Genomic DNA, 23,356 nt, shown 5'->3' with positions numbered 1-23,356 from the left:
TTAACTAGGCAAGTCAGATTAAGAACACATTCTTATTTACAATGATGGCCTAGAAACAGGGGTTAACTGCCTTGTTCAGGGGGGATTCGTTTTTGCAACCTTCAGTTACCAGTCCAACGCTCTAACCACCTGCCTTACATGGCACTCCACAAGGATTAACAGGCTGACTACCTGTTACGCGAGGGCAGCAAGAAGCAAAGGTAAGTTGCTAGCTAGCATTAGACTTATAAAAAACTATCAATCTTAACATAACTAGTGATTAACTACACATGGTTGATGATATTACTAGTTTATCTAATGTGTCCTGCGTTGCATATAATCGATGCGGTGCCTGTTAATTTTCATTGAATCACAGCCTACTTCGACAAACGGGTGTTGATTTAACAAGCGCATTTGCGAAAAAAGTACTGTCGTTGCACCAATGTACCTAACCATAAACATCAATGCCTAACAGGAATATTTAGACTTAGTCACCCGTTAGATAAAATACGGAACGGTTCCGTATGTCACTGAAAGAAAAAAACTTTTGTTTTCGAGATTTAGGTTCCAGATTCGACCATATTAATGACCCAAGGCTCGTATTTCTGTGTGTTTATTATATTATAATGAAGTCTATGATTTGATAGAGCAGTCTGACTGAGCGGTGGTAGGCAGCAGCATGCTCGTAAGCATTCATTCAAACAGCCCTTCGCTGTGCTTCAAGCATTGCGCTGTTTATGACTTCAACCTGGGTGGGTATAATTTGTGGAACGTTCCAACAGGAATCTATTCCAAAAACTTCATAAATATCAAGGTTTCCAAAAAACAACGCATACAAAGTTGTATAGCGGCAGAATAAGATACCGGGTAGGGAGTGGTCTATTTCATTGCGTTTTTCACTCATCACGTTTATTCCGAAAAATGTCTGTCCTCACATGTCTGTTTGCCTATGGACAAACATTAAGAATAAGCTACGTGGTGAGTTGATGCCTATTCGGCAGCTAGTTAGCTAGGTTTGTATGCGTTGCTACTTTGTATGCGTTGTTGGTTGGCAACCTTTTACTTTACGTTTTTTGATACAGATTCCTGTTGGAACGTTCCACAAATTATACCCACCCCTTCAAGCTTGTCAACTCCCAAGATTAGGCTGGTGTGACCGATGTGAAATGGCTAGCTAGTTAGCCGGGTGCACGCTAATAGCATTTCAAACGTCACTCGCTCTGAGACTTGGAGTAGTTGTTTCCCTTCCTCTGCATGGGTAACGCTGCTTCGAGGGTGGCTGTTGTCGATGTGTTCCTGGTTTGAGCCCAGGTAGGAGCGAGGAGAGGGACGGAAGCTATACTGTTACACTGGCAATACTGGAAGTGGTAGAGCTCTTTGAGGGCAGGTCTGGCACCCACAAAGTTCTTTCCAGGATCTGACCACAGTTTCTTTGGATGCCCTCTCAGTGCCGTGAATCTTTGGTAGGCCGGTAAGAAGCCTTCAGTTGACTGGTCACTGACAACATCTGTGTGTATAGCTCTGGATGCCATACAGCAGAAGACAATTCCCCACACCTTGAGCTTGACTTTCTTTCTCACCTCGTCCTTGACTTCATATGGTCCAAATAAGTCCACTGTTGTGTACTCAAATAGTCTGGCTGGTGTTATACGCTCGGGTGGAAGGTCACTCATGATCTGTTGGCACTTTCTGGCCCTAGCCTTTCTGCACACCACACAGTTGTCAACTCTCTTTTTAGCCAGCTTCCGGCCTTTTATCACCCAGGCTTTCTTCCTCATCCGGAGGAGTGTACGAGTCTGTTGAGAGTGGTGCCTTGAAAGGTTATACCTTCTTGAGCTGCAAGGAACAGGTCTCTTAGTGCATCTTCACACTCCCCAACAGTGAGTACAGCTTGTTTGCTTCTGGACTTCCAGTTTGTTGAAAGAATTTCCTCCCACTTTGGTTTATCTGAGGCTGAATTCCTGGTCAACACTTCTTTCCATTTCGTTGCAGCTCTCCAAACCCAGGCAGTGACTCGGATCAGCCTGGTCAGGCTGCTGAATTTCCTGATGTCAATCAGTTTTGTTACCGCAGAGCCAGCTGGTGGTCTTCGGATCTTAGTCTTAGGTTCATCTGGGTTATTTTGCCTGCATTGCTGTGCATCACTCTGATTTTCCTTCTGAACTCCCACTTCAGGAAGTATATCATTCTTGTTTCTCTTGGCCTGCGCTCTGGTCAGTGCTGCAGAGAAATATTTCCTTTGAAGATTGTTTATGCCTTCCTTGGCATAAGCTGCAATTTCTTTGGCTGACTTCTGTGGCCACTCTTCCATGGGTTGCCGCAGGAACGCTGGTCCATTTTGCCACATGGAATCTTCTTGGAGGTCTTCCGGGGCTGCCCCTCTTGTTATGATGTCAGCACTGTTCAGGCCTCCCGGGATCCACCACCAGTCTTCGACGGATGTGGATTTCTGGATCTCTCCAACTCTGTTCGCGAAGAAAGATTGATACCCATAACTGTCTCTCTGGATAGCTCCCACCACAGTTTGACTGTCCAGCAGATGGAGCCATCGTTCAATTTCTATATGACTGTGTTTTTCAATGTACTTTCGAAGTCGTGCTGCGCAGACAGCACCGCATATTTCAGCTTTCACTGCCTCCCCCTTTTGGTCCAAAGGTGTGAGTTTTGCTTTGGACTGAACCAACCTGACTTGGATGCCTTGCTCGGTTTCCCATCTGAAGTACACTACAGCTCCATAGCTCTTCTCACTTCCGTCAGAGAATGTTATTCCCCAAGGTTTACCAAGCCAGTTGACTGGTGTGAGGCTTCTGTGGAAGGTGATTTGGCTAAGACATGTGTACTCTTGAAACGCCTTTCTGACAAGAATGGCGCTCTTTTGTTTGGCAGGTGTGACGAGGCCTATTGGGTCATACAGGCTAGCTACTTGGCTTAGCAGTTCTCTTCTCGTCAGTGGGTTTGGAGTTTTCCCTCTCACCTCTTCTTCAAGGAGATTTTGTCCGACTCTCATCTTCTTTTTCCTCTTTGAGAAATTGATCGAAGTCATAGGGTACAGTTTGTCCTCTTCAACAAGGTATCCAACTCCAAGGGCTTTATTGTCTCCTTTCCTCATCTGGTTTGGGAGAATAAGTACTGTGCCTGACACCGCTCCTTGTTCTCCTGGTACGATCTCCTGCCTCCCACTTTGGCCTGACCGGATCCAGGGTTTGAGGAAGAATCCGCCTGTCCTCAGGATCTCTTCAACTCCTTTGGTGTCCTTGTCCAGCTTTTGTAAGTCATTATGGGAAGTCAGGATGTCATCGACATAGGCATCGTCTTCAAGGATCCTACGTTCCTCCTCCAGGTGAGCGAACATGGGCAGTTTTGCTGTCTCTCTCATGGCCAGTTGTGCAATGCACCCTGCTGGTCAATCGCCAATGTTGACTCTGGTGATGGCATACTCTTCAATCTCTTCCTCCTCAGTGTTTCTCCAGAGAAATCTGTGGAGATGCATCTCCAGGTTTTCTAACCACACCGAATTGTACATCTTCCTGATGTCGCCAAGAGCAGCATGGACACCTCTTCTGAACCTGAGTAGTACTGCTCGGATGGGATTGAGAACATCAGGCCCTTTCAGCAGCAGGTCATTCATGCTGACCCCTTTAAACTTCTGGCTGCTGTTCCATACCAGTCGCACAGGTGTTGTGACAGAGTGTGGGTTTGGCGCCACCAAGTGGCTGACATACCATACTGGTCCTTTCCAGCTGGCGATCATCTCTTTGGTGAGTTTCTTTGCTGCTCTTCTCTCCACCATTTCATGCACTTGAGCTGTGTATGCTATTTTCCACTCTGGCTCTTTCTTGAGTTGTTTTTCTGTTCTTAAGAAGGTGGCTTCAACCCCACTCCTGTTGTAGGGAAGGGAACTTGGATCTTGAATCCAGGGGTATTTTGTGTCCCAGTGCGGTTCATCGCTGTGAGCATCTGCTTTGATGTACGTGAGGCCTTTCCTTATGATCTCCAGCTCCCTTTCCTCACTCAGTCATTTCCTTGCCTCCTGGTTGAAAATTGCCGCACCGGCATCCTCCACACTTCGGTTCGCAAGCTGCTCCAATGCTATCCCATTTCCACCAATCCAAGAACTCTCTGCGAGCAACTGTGCTTTTGGTTTCAGCTGTGAACTCGTGTTTTAATTATCTCTTGATACTTGACAGCGGTTGCTCTCATGGATCGAGCAAAGTGCGCTCCAGACCTGTGCGCGGCCATATCGACTTCTTCAAACAGATCTGGATGTGCTCCACCAACAATCTTTCCTAGCGGGCTCTCCCATAAGACAAGGTCTCCAATCACCTTCACTCTTTGCGGAGCAAGTCTTCCTTCGCGGTGGCTTATCAGTAGCTCAATGCTCTCCGGTCTCCTCAGATCTCCTAGACTGACTTCTGGGAAGAACTTCTTGAGTTGCTCAGGTTTGATGACTCTGTGGATGTTGGCAATTTCATTCAAACCATAGCAGACAAGCTCATGGGCTCTTTCTGTGCCTCCAGGCATTTTGACCCTCACTCTGAGGAGATATCTTCTGGTTTTAACCTTCATGGCCATCCCCCCAACTCCATGGACGACTAAAGTGATGTTTTCACTTCGAAGATTTAATCTCCTGGCAGCTCTGTGGGTGATGTAATTTGTGTCTGATGCCAAGTCGATCAGGGTTCCAATTTTTTGTCCTGCATTGGCAGTTACCTCGAGCAGCATTAGAATAACTGGCAATTCTTCTACTGCACCTGACACAATCTCTCCAAGCTGGATCTTTTCACCACAGTTTGTCTTTGCGGTGATGTTGGTGAACGCTCTCTTGAATTTGTCCGCCATCTCTGGGGAGAGTTTGGATACAAATTCTTCCTGCTCCTCAGTCCGCGTATGCCTTCTCACATTGAATTGTCTTCTTTCTGAGTCACTCCTCCTGAAGTCTCCCTTCAGGCATAGAAAGAAATGGTGGTCTTTTTTACAGTTTATGTTCCTGCACAGGTATGTCTCTTTGCATTCATCATCTTCTCCATGACAGACCAAGCACCTCTTGCAGGCCCCCAGCTTTTCTACAGCAGCCAACTTTTCCACCGGCTTCGGTTCCTTGAAACGCTTGCAAAAGAATATATTTTCTCTGTGCTTTTCATCACCACACACAACACAGCCTCCTTTCGTTGTGGACCGCGTGGACGCATATTTCCTCTCCATGCAAGCATTTCTCTTTTCTGGCCTTTCACTCACTCCCAGCTGCTCCAGTTTTTCAAGAATTTCCTCTTGTGTTTTCAGGAATTTAAGAAGGTTCTCAAAGTGATTATCTGGTGTGACATTATTCCTCGGATTAACCATGAAGACAAGCCACTCTCTCTTGATGTCGTCAGGTAACTTGCTTTCTATGGATCTGATCACAAGAGGGTTGTTGATGGCTCCTGTGTTTCCAAGCTCCGTGAGGTCATCCAGGGCCTTCTCTATAGTTTGGATCATGTCGATAACTTTTCTAGGCTGATTTGCCCTTAAAGCAGGAATTTTCTCCAGATCCTCCATTATCTCCAAGGCAATTGTAGACTTGTTTCCATATCTGTTTTCCAGCACCCTGAACATGTCCTCAGCAGTGTTGTAGGAAGACAAACGGAGGCCTCTGCATATCCTCTCATCTATACTGTCAATGAGTTGGATCCTCTTTACTTCGACTGAGCCTGTTGGTTCCCCCTGCTTTTGCAGACTCTCCCAGTCTCTTCTCCATCGATGGAAGTTCCTTTTATACCCACTGAACTTGGGAAGACAGATTGGCTTTATCCTCAGTGTCGGTTGTGGAGCTGGCATGGGCACCTGCGGCACTCTCCCTCTGTCTCTCTCGTCTCCTGCAATTCTTTGTGCTGTGAGAAATCCTGCCCTCCTTGCTTCAAGGTTGTTGCCGAATGCCTTCAGATCCTTCACTCTCCCTCCGAGCCTTTCCTTTTCTGCCACCGGAATCCACATCTCCCACTCTGCTAGGCTTGCGATTGCATTTTGGACTTGTGTTTTCACACAATCCCACCGTAGCTCAAAGCCATCTTTGTTTACAGCAGTAACAGGTATCTGAGCAACTCCATCACAGGCTGTCTCGGCTTCATGGATTGCAGACTTCACCTCATTTTCGCCATATCTAGGCCATAGATTGGCCTGGACTATCTCCCTGACCTCATCCAATCGTGCTTCGCATTCTTGGAACGTCTTCTCAACTTCAGTCTGCTTCTCCTTGCTCAGTTTAGCTTCTTCACCCTCATCGGTTCCAGCTTCAATGTCTGCCAGAAGGCCAGCCCTGTACTCGTCATTTGTCTCACTGACCGTCCTCGCCTCCGACTTGAGCTTCTTGAACTCCTCTTGTAGTTCTCTTTTAGTCATGTGCTTTGCGACTCTGCTGAGGAAGTTTGCCTGCTTGGTAAAAGTGCTTTTAGCTAAAGTTCTTTTTTGCTTCAGCTCCTTCACTGTTATTCCAAGAGCTTCCTCCGCCATGTTGAGATGTCAGTCAATATTCCTCTCTGCGACGACAGCTTTCCTGACTTCAGGCCGTTAATCCTTTTGTCTTCACTGCCACGCGGTTATCAACTGTCAAGTTGTGTATGGTTCACACTGCAGCTCTTTGCCCAAACTTGAAAAAGGCCTTTAAGGACTGAAGGACGCAAGGGACAACTCAATTTTCTTCTGACTTCTTTTATTTCTTTAGTCAGTTAGTTAGTTAGTTAATTAGTTCTTTAGTTAGTTAGTTAGGTTGATAACCTTTAAAGGCAAAACACAAAAATAAATATACATTACTTCAAGTAAGGTCATTTCAAATTAAATATATAATCTTAATGTAGTCATATTATCTAAATTATACTAAATTAGACAATTGGGCTCAATTCTCAACACAAATAAACACCTAACTGGCAACAATTTTACACAACAATGTCCATGTGCCTACCGGTTGAGTATCCAGAATCCTAAATGAGCTGAATGTGTATGGATGAGAGTCTCCTCTTCCGTGAAGGACTTCCAGTGAAATGCTTTTCCACCAAACATTTCACCACCTGCTATCACAAAGGTGCACCAGTATATATGTTCCCCAGGGAAACACAAGCTAATGATGGGTTCCACAATGCATACACTCTTTCGCCCCCTGCTGGTGTTTTATCTTTGAAATCAGTTGAAAATCTGAACCCCTTGAATATGAATACCTGTCTTTTGACGCAACAGTGCTTATAAGAACATCCAATAGTCAAAGGTATATGAAATACAAATCGTATAGAGAGAAATAGTCCTATAATTCCTATAATAACTACAACCTAAAACTTCTTACCTGGGAATATTGAAGACTCATGTTAAAAGGAACCACTAGCTTGCATATGTTCCCATGTTCTGAGCAAGGCACTTAAACATTAGCTTTCTTACATGGCACATTTTGCACTTTTACTTTCTTCTCCAACACTTTGTTTTGCATTATTTAAACCAAATTGCACATGTTTCATTATTTATTTGAGGCTAAATTGATTTTATTGATGTATTATATTAAGTTAAAATAAGTGTTCATTCAGTATTGATGTAATTGGCATTATTACAAAAAAAAGTAACAATAATCGGCCGATTAATCGGTATAGGCTTTTCTGGTCCTCCAATAATCGGTATCGGCGTTGAAAAATCATAATCGGTCGACCTCTACTTGTGAGTATCAAGTTTGGGGAAGCTTACAATGTATCATACCATTTCAATGAATCTGCATGCCAGGTATGATTATTTTTATATGGCTATTTTCTTGGAACAGTTTCATTTCAATAATATTTTGTTTCTCAAAATCATTCGTCACATGGTTAATCATAAAAATCTGAAGTAAAAAGACAAAAATATAAAAAGTTCAAATTCAGCTCTGCCGAGAGCACTAGCCTCTGCTATATGGACACATTGATACTCTGTGATCCATTGGCGGCTAAAGAAATGAGAGCATAGGACTCAGAGAAACAGCAGTAGGCCTATAAAACTTCTTGAAGATTAACCTGTTATGTCTAGGGGGCAGTATTGACACGGCTGGATAAAAAACGTACCCGATTTAATCTGTTTACTACTCCTGCCCAGTAACTAGAATATGCATATAATTATTGGCTTTGGATAGAAAACACCCTAAAGTTTCTAAAACTGTTTGAATGGTGTCTGTGAGTATAACAGAACTCCTATGGCAGGCCAAAACCTGAGAAGATTTCAAGCAGGAAGTGGCCTGTCTGAGAAGTAGTGTTTCATCTTGGCTCTTTTTATTGAAGACTCAGGATCTGTGCAATAACGTGACACTTCCTACCTCTTCCATAGGGTCTCAGAGCCCGGGAAAAAGTTGAACGATATCGAGGCAGGCTCTGGCTGAAACACTTTATCGCTTTTGGCAAGTGGCCACTCAGAGTACTATGGGCTTAGGCGCGTGCCCGCTTCGACCGAATGCTTTCTTTTCCTTTGTCTGTTTATCTAAACGCAGATTCCCGGTCGGAATATTATCGCTTTTTTATGAGAAAAATGGCATAAAAATTGATTTTAAACAGCGGTTGACATGCTTCGAAGTACGGTAATGGAATATTTAGAATTCTTTTGTCACGAATTGCGCCATGCTCGTCACCCTTATTTACCCTTTAGGATAGTGTCTAGAACGCACGAACAAAACGCCGCTGTTTGGATATAACGATGGATTATTTTGGACCAAACCAACATTTGTTATTGAAGTAGAAGTCCTGGGAGTGCATTCTGACGAAGACAACAAAGGTAATAACATTTTTCTTATAGTAAATCTGACTTTGATGAGTGCTAAACCTGCTGGGTGTCTAAATAGCTAGCCCTGTGATGCCGGGCTATCTACTGAGAATATTGCAAAATGTGCTTTCACCGAAAAGCTATTTTAAAATCGGACATATCGAGTGCATAGAGGAGTTCTGTATCTATAATTCTTAAAATAATTGTTATGCTTTTTGTGAACGTTTATCGTGAGTAATTTAGTAAATTCACCGGCAGTGTTCGGTGGGAATGCTAGTCACATGCTAATGTAAAAAGCTGTTTTTTGATATAAATATGAACTTCATTGAACAAAACATGCATGTATTGTATAACATACTGTCCTAGGGTTGTCATCTGATGAAGATCATCAAAGGTTAGTGCTACATTTAGCTGTGGTTTGGGTTTATGTGACATTATATGCTAGCTTGAAAAATGGGTGTCTGATTATTTCTGGCTCGGTACTCTGCTGACATAATCTAATGTTTTGCTTTCGTTGTAAAGCCTTTTGAAATCGGACAGTGTGGTTAGATTAACGAGAGTCTTATCTTTAAAATGGTGTAAAATAGTCATATTTTTGAAAAATTGAAGTAATATCATATCTAAGGTATTTGAATAACGCGCCACAGGATTCAACTGGCTGTTGAGTAGGTGGGACGCAAGCGTCCCACCTAGCCCATAGAGGTTAACCCGTTTTTCAATTTTCTCTTAAAATGACATACCCAAATCTAACTGCCTGTAGCTCAGGCCCTGAAGCAAGGATATGCATATTATTGATACCATTTGAAAGGAAACACTTTGAAGGTTGTGGAAATGTGAATTGAATGTAGGAGAATATAACACAATAGATCTGGTAGAAGAAAATACATTATCTTTGAAATGCAACAGAAAGGTCCCAGTTCTAGCCATCACTCGGGTTCCGATGGTGTCCACAAGATGGCAGCAGTGTATGTGCAAAGTTTCAGACAGATAACTTTAAGTATGAGAGAACCACATGACATTTAGTGTGAAGTCACCCAGGTACATTTGGGCAAATCGTGAAGGAGACATTTGCATTAATATTACATTTTTCTGCAAGAATATAGTCAAATCTGTATACTTGGACTTTGATTTAGCTTTTACAGTATTAGTAGCCATATTATAAGGTCAACATTTTCAAAACATCCAGTGTTCATAACTTCATAACTCTGAATATTCTTATCATTTTTGTCTAAAAGGAAAAGGCATGCTGTCGCACAAGGTTAGTAGCTACATTTTACGACAGATACAGGGTTTCCGGATACTCCCGTAAAGCCCAGCTAGCTTTATTTGACCCCGATTGGTGCTTATTTGACAAAGTTAGAGTCGTTCAAGTGAAGACCGCCTGTGTCATCGGCGTGCTATGAAGGCGTCACTCTCTGACCAAATTTGGTGTCCTATAGGATATACTACACCCCTAATGATATAGTGAAGTCTGGTTACGTTCTAGTATCTCTGAGGAATATATACGAATGTGATTTGACTGGTTAAAACAACGTTTAGGGTTAGATTTTCACAGATTCCTTTCTTTGCAAATTGAACGAGTGGAAATACAAAATCGATCGTGCATGCTATATGGACCTTTTTAGGATATGAAAAATAATTTTATCTAACAAAACGACACTTCATGTTATCTCTGGGACCCTTTGGATGATAAATCATAGCAAGATTTCAGAATGTAAGTACACATTTCACCTTCAGAGGTGAATTTATCAAACCTATCGTGGTGAAAAAAGTGTTTTGTTGTTAGGAGCTCTCCTCAAACAATAGCATGGCATTTATTCGCAGTAATATCTACTGTAAATCGGACAGTGCAGCTATATTAACAAGAATTTAAGCTTTCAGCCGATATAAGACACTTATATGTACCGACATTTGTTGTTTTTCTAAAATCTGCGATCGTGACACAAGGCGCTGCATGATTGAACTGTCCCGTTGACGGGACACCTTTCCCTAAGAAGTCCTATAACTAATTAAATACATAAGCCTAAAGCCCACAAATACAAACAGTAGAAAATATCCTGATGAGAATGTTGTTTCTTTCAATCACATTCATCCATCTACTCCGCCTGTCTGCCTCACTTTCCATCTGTCTTGGCCATTGCTAGTGAAGTGCAACATTGTATAAAATCATCACTTGGTCCAGTCAGACTGTGTCTGTGGCTAGTGAACTTGCAACATTGTATCAAGTCCTCAGAGTTTCCTGCCCAGTGAGCTCGGGACAGAAAGCTATTTTTTTTATTACGTTTCCATATGCGATCATCAGATCATGATATTTTTTGCTTTCACACAGCTTGGTGAAGGCCAGGAATGTTGGAAAGATTGTTCAAATACTGAGGAACTATCATTCGCAATGGATGTTAAAAAACAGACTGTTGACTTGTGTGAGGTGAAGAAGAAATGAGTGGTGTAAGTGGTCAGTTAAGACAATGGGCACTTTCCTACAGATGGCTGCATTCTGGAGAGACACACCATATCTTCACCACACAGCCCTCCCCTTCTTCTTGATGCAATTTGTTTAACTATACTCAAGACACATCTTCACACATATTTTAGACGCATTTCACTGACAGCAGCAACTCAAATCAGCTAGACCTATTGCCACGACCCAAATCGCTGGCTTCCCAAACACACTGGTGATTTGAAACAATCCACAGTAAAAACATTTTTTTTTAAAGAAGCTAATAATCCTCTATGGCTAAGTCATGCTCCCTGGTGAAGTATTTTAATGAATTTATTTAGACAGGAGTAATTATATAATTTTGGCAAAACATAAATTTACTTTAAGGAAATGCAGCATTCCAACTGTGCACCGGCCAACATTCCTTTCCAATTCATAAGAAGCTGAAACCAGAGATCATTATATAATGACGAGTTCTTATGTCTCCACCCTAACAGTGGGAGTCTGTCCCAAAGGCGGAAAGGCAGGCGACAAGCTTAGGTCTGCATATTATTCCCATACAAACGCATTGGGTTTATATTGGACAGAATTAGGCGAGAGTGAGCCCTCTCGCTTCGTCTCTTCCTCTCTGCTAAAACCAGAGAAAGTATCAGAGCGAGCGAAACAGCGCCCCTCTATATGAAGTCCATGTATCTGATGCTGTCTGGCCAGACATAGTATGACATGCCATACTCTTTTGGTCCAGACAGCATCAGATACATGGTCTACACATCCTGAGACAAAGAGGTGCTGTTTCACTTGCTCGGATGCTTTACCTGAAATGTATGCGTCTTTCTGTTTGCCCGCGTCGCTGTCAAATAAATGATAAATATTTCAATATTTTATTTGGATGGGCAAGGAGGTACGGTAGGGCGGGCCAGGCCCCCTAAGGCCCGCCCATAACACCAGCCCTGATTTGGTGATTGGTCTGTGATTTGGCACCCATACCTTTAGGCCCTAACATTTAGGCTAATGCACTAACCCCAGATAGGGTTTCCTTTCATTATTTTAGGCTACATTTAGCCTATAGATAAATTGCACAAGAATGATCCAATTATGGATTTTTCAAGGTATTGTTTTCTCTTTGTTAAACCCGCCCTTCATCCACACAATATTTAATGACCCTAAACCCACCTACCCCGCAGCTATAACCCCATTATGAGTCAACCCTCGCATCCCTATTGCCTGTCTCACTATTGTATTTCTCCTTCCTTCCCCCTCTCCCTCGTGGTCTCTTTCTCCCTCTCTCTCTCTCTTAATGTTCAGTTTCCTCAGGGCATCAGAACTAATTTCTCCTTCCTTCCCCCTCTCCCTCGTGGTCTCTTTCTCCCTCTCTCTCTTAATGTTCAGTTTCCTCAGGGTATCAGAACTAATTTCTCCTTCCTTCCCCCTCTCCCTCGTGGTCTCTTTCTCCCTCTCTCTCTCTCTCTTAATGTTCAGTTTCCTCAGGGCTTCAGAACACATTTCTCCTTCCCCCTCTCCCTCCACCGTTCTCTCTACTTGTTCATCGACCAGATTGTTGCTAGTAATTATTTACTAGACCCAATGCACTCTCACACTCTCTTTTTCTTTCTCTCTCTCCCTATCTTCGTCTTGTTGCCCCACGGAGAAGATTTGATTGGTCGCTAAAACAGAAAGGGTGATCCTATTGGTTCCGGAGACTGAGGGGGCGATCTTATTGGCTGATGGCCAGGCTGATCAGCCACAGCTGTGGCACTCTAACAATGCCCTCACTGTGGGTACAGCTGACACACACACACTTTCAAAAATTGCCCTGTAGCTAGTGACCAGCATTGATAATAGATTTCAAATCCGTCTTTCTTTCCATCTGTCTATCCACCCTCTCTCTCTCTCTCTCTCTCTCTCTCTCTCTCTCTCTCTCTCTCTCTTCCCTGCTTGGCTCTCGCTCTCTTCTAACTCTTTTCTCCCCTATTCCTTCTCTCTCCCTCTGATCATCCCATTTTCCCCAGAATGTGTGTGTGCCAGCTGAATCTCTCCATCTCCCCCTGTGTCGTTCTCTCCATCCACCCAGACCTCTAATAACAGGGTAGACTAACTGACTGAGACAGGCCAGGGTTACCCTCAATGACCTGGAGGGAGAGAGAGAGCAAGAGAGAGAGAGAGAGAGAGACAAATCCAATTTTGATAAACTATTGGGTGAAATAACACAGTGTGCAATCACAGCAGCAATATTTGTGACCTGTTGCCACAAAACTGTATATAGACATAATGACATTTGAAATGTCTATTATTTTGGAACTTGTGTGAGTGTAATATTTACTGTTCCCTTTTTATTGTTTATTTCACTTTTGTTTATCCATTTCACTTGCTCTAGCAATGTAAACATATGTTTCCCATGCCAATAAAGCCCATTGAATTGAATTGAGAGAGACAATAAGCCAACCCTAGCACCCTCATACTAAACAAACATTTGTCAGGGACCAAAAATATAACATTTACATTTGAAATGTTTGTCATTTAGCAGACGCTCTTATCCAGAGTGACTTACAGTAGTGAGTGCATACAATGCATACTTTTTTTCTCGTACTGGTCCCCCGTGGGAATCGAACCCACGACCCTGGCATTGCAAGCGCCATGCTCTACCAGCTGAGCCACATGGGACCAGTGCCCCCTTCCTCCATCAATCTCCACCCCCTGTCCATCTCACCCCCTCTCTCCCTCTCCATCTCCCAGTGTGACTAGTGGGAGAGAGAGCAGGCCACCAGATGGACTGGTTTCTTAGATGACATCACGCATTTATCCCTTTACAGGGCAGAGCAGTGGCCTCCCTGGAGAATGATACAGAACAATAGGCCCAACCTTTAACCCTGTCTACAAACAAGGAAGTAAAACAAATATGTTTTAGACAGGACTGGTGAGATAAGGGGGACACTTCAGGGGAGACACTCCCAGTCAAAACACACACACTAAAACACAGTAAACACACACCGCTGTGAAAGACAGACATCAATGGAACATACCTGTGTCTGTGTGCCAGACGGAACAGTGAAACAAAACGAGAGAAAAAAGGGAAGGGAGATCACAGGAACACACCGAACGCTGGTGTGTGTGTGTGTGTGTGTGTGTCTGTGTCATCCTACCTGGTAGCTGACTGGACAAGTCTCCTTTGGGCTCTTTTTGGAGGGAACCGTCTGGGGAGAGAAAGAAAATATCACTTTTAGGTGTACAGTAGGTAGTCAGTTGTGTGTCTTTACCAAGCTAATCAACTCCAGGCCTGGACAAGATACAGTATATCAGGGACTGGTTCAGACCTGGGATACCAGCAGTGTATTCATTAGGAACAAAGAAAAACTGACGCAAAGAGACCTACCTGTATTTGTCCAATATAAACAACTTTTTGTTTTAAAATGTTTTCGGTTGCAAAATGTTTTGCAACATGTTGCACTGCTGAGTAGGCTACACCCCAGGTAAGTGAATACCTGGCCTGACATGAATCAATCCATTAACTAGTGCCAGTAAGAGCCCTTCTTGCCTGTGGAAGACAGCTAACATGCTAATGTGCTAGCTAGCTAACCAAGATACCACTAAACACATGTGCTGTGAACATCAACAACCCTCTGGGCTGACGAGTCACTAGCACATTATTCCCTGTGTTTGTATGTGTGTCTGAACACATGCTCTCTCTGACACACACTTCCTGTGGACGCTGTGTCCTCACCGCTGAGCGTTGGGTGATGGGATACATGATGGGGGCAGTGACTCCATTCATGGAATTTCTCCCTACGACAGACAGACAAGGCAGATGCTATAATGAAAAGACTAAACATTAACATACAGTACATACTTGCAGTACCAGCAGTAGCAGCAGTAGTACCAGTAGTAGCAGCAGTAGTACCAGCAGTAGCAGTAGTAATACCAGCAGCAGTAGCAGTAGTACCAGTAGTAGTAGCAGCAGTAGTACCAGCAGTAGCAGTAGTACCAGCGGTAGCAGTAGCAGTAGTAGCAGCAGTAGTACCAGCGGTAGCAGTAGTAGCAGCAGTAGTACCAGTAGCAGTAGTACCAGCAGTAGTACCAGTAGCAGTAGTAGCAGCAGCAGTAGCAGTAGTAGCAGTAGCAGCAGTAGTACCAGCAGTAGTAGTAGTACCTGCAGTAGTAGCAGCAGTAGTAGCACCAGCAGTAGTAGTAGCAGCTGTAGCAGTAGTAGCAGCATCAGTAGTAGTACCAGTAGTACCAGCAGTACCAGTAGTACCAGTAGTAGCAGTAGTAGTGCAACAGTCACAGTTATCTAACTCCATAACATCCCAGTTCTAATAGTATGAAGCTAAAAACAACATCTACAAAACATGTTGTTGAGATAGAGCACACGTACACCCACACAAACATGCACGGTCGAGCAAACAAACACACGTGGTGTGGAGGTGTGTCAGATCCCAGAGAGAGAAACCAAGAGGTTTGTCAGGATCATAAGTGGGCTAATCTATTGAGATACACACTCTCCCCAAACACACACTTCAAGTGAAGAGCGCAAGGCCAGCCTACATCATCCATTTACTGACAGACTAACATAGACATAGGCCCACACACACACACACACACACACACACACACACACACACACACACACACACACACACACACACACAGAGAGAGAGGAAATGACAAAGCAGAACTAAGAGCACAGTCAGAAGTAGAACCCCCCCTCCCCATGCTCTACCTTTGACCTTCTAAACAGTGGGTATGATTCAGGGTGGTGTCACCGTCCGTTCGATACACACAGCTTTTCTCTGATGTTCCCTCTCTCTTTACTGGGGCTATAGACAGCACATTACGGGACGGACGAACATGCACGCGCACACACTTTTTATAGGCCTCTGTTCTTCCTCGACTTCTCTGCAGGGCTAGTCATCGCTGCGACTCACTCACATACACCAGTCACATACACACAGTCACACTCATGACTGACACACACTGAACCCCTCTCAATTCAGCATACCAATGCTATTGATCACAATAGATAGAAGGATAAAGAACAGAGAGAAAGAGAGTGAATGAGACAGCATGTTAAAGCTCACCAGTGGCCCAGAGAGACAAAGAAAGGGCTAATGGCCCATGAGGACATGTCCCACTTTACCTCTATATTCTTCTGGTATCACTTTAAAATAGGAACAGCAGAGAGAGAGTTCTCTGTCTCCATGCGACCAATCAATCCATCTGGAGTCTTTCGCTATTCAATTATAAACGTTTCAATCAAGCTTTATTAGCATGACTGAGTCTGACAAATACAATGTTTGGTGAAGCAAGACACAATTCTAGATAAAACTTAGTGTGTTGAATGAATTGAATCCAGTACAAACAGAAAACCAGCATACAAAGTGGATTAAGAGATGACGCCTAAGTTCAGACAGTGGAGTGCTGTGGCCAGCACACACTGTGTGTGTGTATGGTGCGAGGTTTGGGGTAAATTGATCTGAAATTCAGAAATGTGTTAGCTCAGGGGAGTTCACCCCAAAGTCACTGCTCCTCTACACACACACCCAGGGAAAGTCTGATGGAGAGGAAAGAGCTGAACATGGAGAAGACAGCACAAGTGTGTCCTAACTAACAGCATTAGAGTGTGAGTGTTTTGAGTTTCAGTGAAAGTTCGTTATATTATATACCGATCTATCCTCTAATCTAACCATTCCCTGGGATTACAGCCTTGAAATGCCCCACAGTTCTATTTAATACTTACATTTTAGTGGAAACTCTTATACAGAACTACTTACAGGAGCAATTATGGTTAAGTGCCTTGCTCAAGGGCAAATCAACATATTTTTCACCTAGTCAGCTCAGGATTCAAACCAGCAACCTTTTGGTTTGTGGCCCAACGCTCTTAATCGCTAGGTTACCTGCCGCCTTTAACACACACACACACACAAACTCGTAAATCACACTAATGCTCGCAGGCAAGCACACACACAAACACACACACTAAGAGGGATGTGTGATATTGGTTGTCAGCCCGACCCTCTGAGGCAGCGAGAGTGGCAGAGGATAAATTAGAGAGTGAAAGGAGCGCGAGAGACAAAATGTCAAAGTAATAAAGAGAGATGTTGCCTGTGTTTATCCCAATGCTGATATCAAAGAGAAAACACACACAGCCTACACTTTCACAGAACAAGGACTGTGTGTGTGTGTGTGTGGCGCTAGTCTGTTCCCATGGTTTAACTGATGTCTGCCTCATACCTGTACTGCACATTACCGTGTGGCCCACTGCAGCTGTACTGACCTCCCTTACAGACATGAACACAGACACACAATTGCGTCACCACCCTGCAACAAGATAAGGAAGCAGGTCAAGTGATAAGGTGTGATAGTGTAGTCATATGTAGGGTGTGTACAGTCCTGATTAAGCTGAGAGAAACAGAGGCTGTTGCCATCCCAGCAGGTGTCAATGTATTTCAAGTCCTCTGTTCATTAAAGAATATATCAATCATTTAAGCAACCAATCAATAAATTCAATTTCGTGTAGCATTATTCAAGTTGGTGGTAGTTGGTGTGAATTTTGCAGTCTTCTAAATTGGCATCGCACACACACACACACACACACACACACAGACCTTCTTTCTCTCACCAAAAAGAGGTCGTCCCACTTTCTTTCACTCATTTCTCTGGTGTGGGCTTGGGGGCTTGGGGAGAATTTGAGTTCTGGCTCAGTCTCTCATGCTGGGAGAAGAGAGAGATGCAGTTCCTTATAGTTATGTAGTTATGCTCTCATTGTGTTAGTATAATGTTATTACCATGTTATAGTTGTGTCATAGGCTAAATACAGTAAAGGTGAATTATATGTCACTTTTGTTCATCATATTTTATTATAGTCGTCCTGTCATGTTATAATGATGTTATAGTCATAGCCATGTTATGTAGTGAGAGACATCTCATTGTCCTAGTTATAGCTCTGCTCCTATAGCTCAGCGTAAAGGTGAGTGAGTGTGTGAGCTCATCCATTCACAGATCAACGATAACTATTTTCCTTTACGCATTCTTGTACAACGAGCATAAACAAAAGTCTGGGACGGTTGAGTGCTTTTTACACGTAAGGTTGGATCCTCACCATGTCTGAAACGAGAGAGAGTGAGACAGAGTTAGAGACAGAAATGAGCGAGAGAACAAGCACGAGACAGAACGAGACAAACAAAGGGAAGACATGACAGAGAGAGGGAGAATGAAGATAAAAACATACCCGATGGCTAGGCACTACTAAGCAGGCAGGTCTTAAACCTGTACATGTTTGAACACCACCAGGCGGTGTTATATAGGGAGGAAGTCAAAGGAAAAACTAAACGGGAGGGACGAAGCAGTGTGACACTCCAACTAACACATCGCAAACTATAGCCTTGGTCTATATAGTCTGCAGCAGGGATGGGCAACTCTGGACCTGTAGTGAGAAGGCTTGAGTAGGCCAACTGTACACTGAGTATACAAAACATTAAGAACACCTGCTCTTTCCATGACATAGACTTACCAGGTGAATCCAGGTGGGGAAAAAATATGATCCCTCATTGATGTCACTTGTTAAATCCACTTCAAATTAGTGTAGAGATGAAGGGGAGGAGACAGGTTAGATAAGGATGTTAAAGCCTTGAGACATGGATTGTGTATGTGTGCCATTCAGAGGCTGAATGGGCAACAAGACAAAAGATTTAAGTGCCTTTAAACGGGGTATGGTAGTAGGTGCTGCTGGGTTTTTCACAATCAACCGTTTCCCATGTGTATCAAGAATGGTCCACCACCCAAAGGACATCCAGCCAACTTGACAACTGTGGGAAGCACTGGAGTCAACATGGGCCAGCATCCCTGTGGAACGCTTTCGACACCTTGTAGAGTCCATGCCCCGACGGAGATGCAACTCAATATTAGGAAGGTGTTCCTAATGTTTTGTATACTCAGACTACATTATGAATTTAGATGAGGATGTCGTAATAGTACACACAGTTCCTTGTTTCACTTCGCTTGAACTATCTCTGTTCCTGTAGTGTTGATGCCAGTATCTCTGCGTATTACAGAGATGATTTCAGAGCTGACTGTAGAGTGAGAGGGCTTGAATCTTCTCCAGCTCCAATTTGCATGCATCCACACACACAAATACAAACACAGACAGACACAGACGCACACACAGACGACTCAACCTGAGCTCAGCTGTCAATCAGAGCTTGGTTGCCCGCAGTGATAACAGGGCACAGCTCTGCTGCTTACCAAGAACTCTCCCTAGGGGGATCAAAACACTGCAATGACACCCCATAATAATTACCCATAATAATCCAGCCACAAAAGATGACACTAGACACTGATCTAAGGTCAGCTTTGAGTTTTTCCCTCTAAAAGTTGGGAAAAGCTTGAGGGAAGGTAAGCTGATCCTAGATCTGTGCCTATGGGCAACTTCTACGAGGGCGCCAAAACACCTGGGACAGACAAACAGCTGAAGGAAGCACAAATGAACATTTTAAACAATCTCAATAGGAAGTTTCTACAACTCAAAAGAAATAGGGGGTAGGGTGTGGGTAACGGTTAAGGTTAGTGGTTTAGACTAGCCTAGTGCAGAGGTATTCAACTCTTACCCTATGAGGTCCGGAGCCTGCTGGTTTTCTGTTCTACCTAATCATTCATTTCACCAACCTGGTGTCCCATGTCTAAAATCAGTCCCTAATTAGAGGGGAACAATGAAAAACTGCAGTGGAACTGGCTTTGAGGTCCAGAGTTGAGTTTGAGAGGCCTAGTGGTTAAAATTGGATGTGGTTGTAGACTGGGACTTTCTATCATGTCTCCCTCAAAACAGGAAGACTGGATCCATCTTCACACAGGAACTAACTGCAGTCATAATGAGGATACAGCACTTCCCATGTGGGCTATTATCTACAGACACACTGAGTGGAGTCAAAGGCTGTCTCAATAGTCTACAGTTGCTTCCTTTTTAAAATGTATTTGACCTTTATTTAACTAGGCAAGTTAGTAAAGAACAAATTCTTATTTACAATGACAGCCTAGGAACAGTGGGTTAACTGCCTTGTTCAGGGGCAGAACGACAGATTTTTACCTTGCCAGCTTGGGGATTCGATCTAGCAACTTTTCGGTTACTGGCCCAACGCTCTAACCACTAGGCTACCTGCCACCCCTTACCTCCCCCCTTCCTCTCTTCATCTCCTCGCACTGAGGTTTAGCCTGACCAGTGAGCCATTGAACAAACACACAAAGGGTTAATGTCACCCTCCCATCAACCCAATTGCCACCCTTTAATTGATCTAAGTAATAGATTTTTTACAATGGGAGTTTAGTGCAATACAGTAGTCATGTAGGCCTATAATGCAGCACCAATACATAGAACCCATCTATGAAATCATCAAGCTATAATGATAAGTCCCATTTGATTTTCAGCATATGGTTGTTGTATCATAATCATACTACGAGGAATTGCTACATTTTACATTTAGTAGACGTTCTTTTCCAGAGCGACCTACAGTTAGTTCATTCCTCTTAAGATTGTGATAGGTGGTTGACCCACCTAACGTTAGCTGTCACAGTAAGTACATTTTTCTAAATGTAGCTGTCAGCAAAGTCAGAGCCAGTAAGGTAGAAAAAAAGTCAAGTGCGAGTGTTAGTTCACAAAAGGCCTGGGGTGTATTCATTACGGAAACAGTTTAGCGTTTAAGAACCAAACAGAAGCAAACGGAACAAAACTGATGTTTTTAAATGGACAAATTCAGGTACATCCCTCGCCGTTTTATCAGTCTGCTTGTTTAACAAACGTTTTGCAACAGAATCGGCAGAATGTCGGATACCGTTGCACAACATTTCGTCTGTTGAAAAACTTTTGCAACGGAAACGTTTACTCCAAACAGAAAACGTTTTGCAACAAAGGACAGTTGCTATTGGACAAATTCAGGTAGGTCCCTCTCCGTTTCGTTCAGTTTACTCAGTTTTTTCCGCTTGGTTCCTACAGTAAAAGGTTTCCATTGCAGCACGTTTGCAACAGACCCAACGCTTTGCAACGGAATCTGACTAATGAATACACCACAGATGATAAACACTAACCCAAAATGAGCTCCCTATTCAAGGCACATAAATTATCTCCTTCAGTCTAAAATTCAGAAATTGAATAATGGAATAGAAATTGAAGAAAGTCAAATATCCACGGGCGAGCTGTTATCCATCTACTGATCAGGATAGATCCAGAAATGATGACTGCTCATAGCTCACTCGGCTAGCTAGCATGACTAACGTTAGCCGAGAAAATGGCCATGAACATATTTAATCTACCATGAAATCACACATTGTGCAGTCACTACTACTAATTTAGCAAATAGTACGTTATCTGAACTGTTTAAGATATGCATTCCAATATAAATCAAATGCATGCATTATATGCCTTATTGGGTCATAGGGGAAACCGTACAACTAGATAGCAAGCTAACCTAGCCACAGTCCAGACAGAGCAATGCATGCCACTGTATTGTTTACATAGCACGCTCGATTGTTTCCTATTTTGACAGCACGGAAACGATTAGCACGATACATACGTTTTAAGTAACAATCAACTAACGTTCCGCTGTTTCAATGAAAAGGTCTCTAATGGTATAGCTAGCAATCTGCCAGTGAGCTGTTTGTGATTTCCCAGTCCCTTGATTACCTAGTTAGCTATATTTGATTCTGAACATTGCTAGCTAGCGGCTAGTTTGATAGCTCGCGCACATAATGTAGTTATTTATCTATTTTTATGGTAGTACACAAGTCTATTGGCTATATATCTAATGTGGCTATTGTCTTTGTATGTGCCTAATGTAAGCACGATAGCTAATTTCGGGGTGAGTCGGTTATAAAAGCCAACCAAGCTAACATTATTTAGCATGTGTCTGTGGACGGAGTTGGGCTGCTAAGGGAGTCGCGAGCTCTCACCGCTGGTTGACATGGTTAGTTACATTTTAATGACTGTGTAACAAATGCACGACAGCTCTCACCATTACCATAACACCACCATAACAGCCACCCATTTATGATCCACTGTCGCTTCTACAAATGAGTAAGGACACCTGGGCGAATGTTTAGTTGAAACCTCCCCCACCCCACGATTGCACCGAAAACACAGTGCTCAATCGGGAACAATACCCCCCCACCCCCATGTCGCCTTTACGGGACGGCTCTTTTGCTCTCCCCGATCCGTTTTCGGGCTTACCAGATTTAAAGAACGCCGCTATATCGGCTGCGTCCTTTGACGTCTCATCAGCTCCTTCCCCAGAGCTCATGATGGTGGCCACCAACAGCCGCGATCCCAACTAAATTCCCAATGCGGTGGAAGACAAAAATCAGTTCGTTCCTCGGAAAAGCGTAGGCCAAGAGACACAGGGACTGACAGAATCGTTCCTAGATGCTAGCGCCATAAGCAAACCTCCATCTTGGGTAATGCAAACGCACAGCCGGGCGGCCGCCGGGTTCCTCCTCCGAGTCGAGCCGAAAAGAGAGTCGTTGTAGACGCGAGGAGGAGGGGGGGGGGGGGCAGAGGGGCATGGTACTCGGGAGGGGCTGGGTCTCTGTTCGGTGACTCTCCGGAAGCATTCGGAAACTGCCAGACAGAGCGGGCGTGCTCGGGTTGACCGGCAACGACTGTCTGTGAGTCATTAATGAACATGACAGTGATTTGTGCTTTTTTTAAATACAGCATCATACTGGCTGTATTTCTGTATTATGAAAGTTATATCAAAGATTTTTATAACTAACCCAAGATAGACCACAGCCTTTCGTTTCCAATGGGAAGAAATTAGTAATAGTGGGCAGAACAAGCAAGGAGGTGGGCAGAGCAAAGCACAAGCTAGCAAGATCCTATTGGCCATTCTGGCAAATATTAGCATATTTCCGTTAGGGGAACCGATACTCTGTGAAGTGCATGTGTGCAATAACTCAATTCGCCTTTGCACTCCTAAACAACAGGACTCTGTTCATAACAGATTCTAGATCACATGTTTCATTGATGAGAATGCAGAATGTCGGCTAAAATCCATCTTGTTCCATCTTCTCCCAGTGCCTGCCACTTGGCTTCCTCTCACAAGTGGAAACACCAAGCGGATGCTTCACATTTATACTTTGGGTGAAATATATGGCTCATTGTTTTATCTGTGGTTATATATCTTGAAAACTTGATTGCTAACATGCACATCATTTTGGGACTATATCAAC

The 23,356-nt window shown here is 43.6% G+C and overlaps 1 protein-coding gene across 6 annotated transcripts in view; it reads right to left on the bottom strand.

The window, feature by feature from the left end:
* The window catches only part of LOC106588786 (triple functional domain protein), a 109,678-nt gene extending 87,025 nt beyond the window's left edge, over positions 1-22,653 (bottom strand). For all 6 annotated transcript variants that reach the window (XM_045709540.1, XM_045709541.1, XM_045709544.1 and 3 more), the window contains exons 1-2: positions 22,359-22,653; positions 14,293-14,343 (exon numbers count right to left, since the gene is read on the bottom strand). In XM_045709540.1, coding sequence (XP_045565496.1) covers positions 14,293-14,343; positions 22,359-22,428 — 121 coding nt within the window. In that variant the 5' untranslated portion in view covers positions 22,429-22,653. The remainder of the gene's footprint in view (positions 1-14,292; positions 14,344-22,358) is intronic.
* Between the last annotated feature and the right edge of the window lie 703 nt (positions 22,654-23,356).

Source organism: Salmo salar, chromosome ssa27 (genome assembly GCF_905237065.1).
Source record: "Salmo salar chromosome ssa27, Ssal_v3.1, whole genome shotgun sequence".
Lineage (NCBI taxonomy): Eukaryota > Metazoa > Chordata > Actinopteri > Salmoniformes > Salmonidae > Salmo > Salmo salar.
This window is presented reverse-complemented; position numbering and strand designations above follow the sequence as displayed.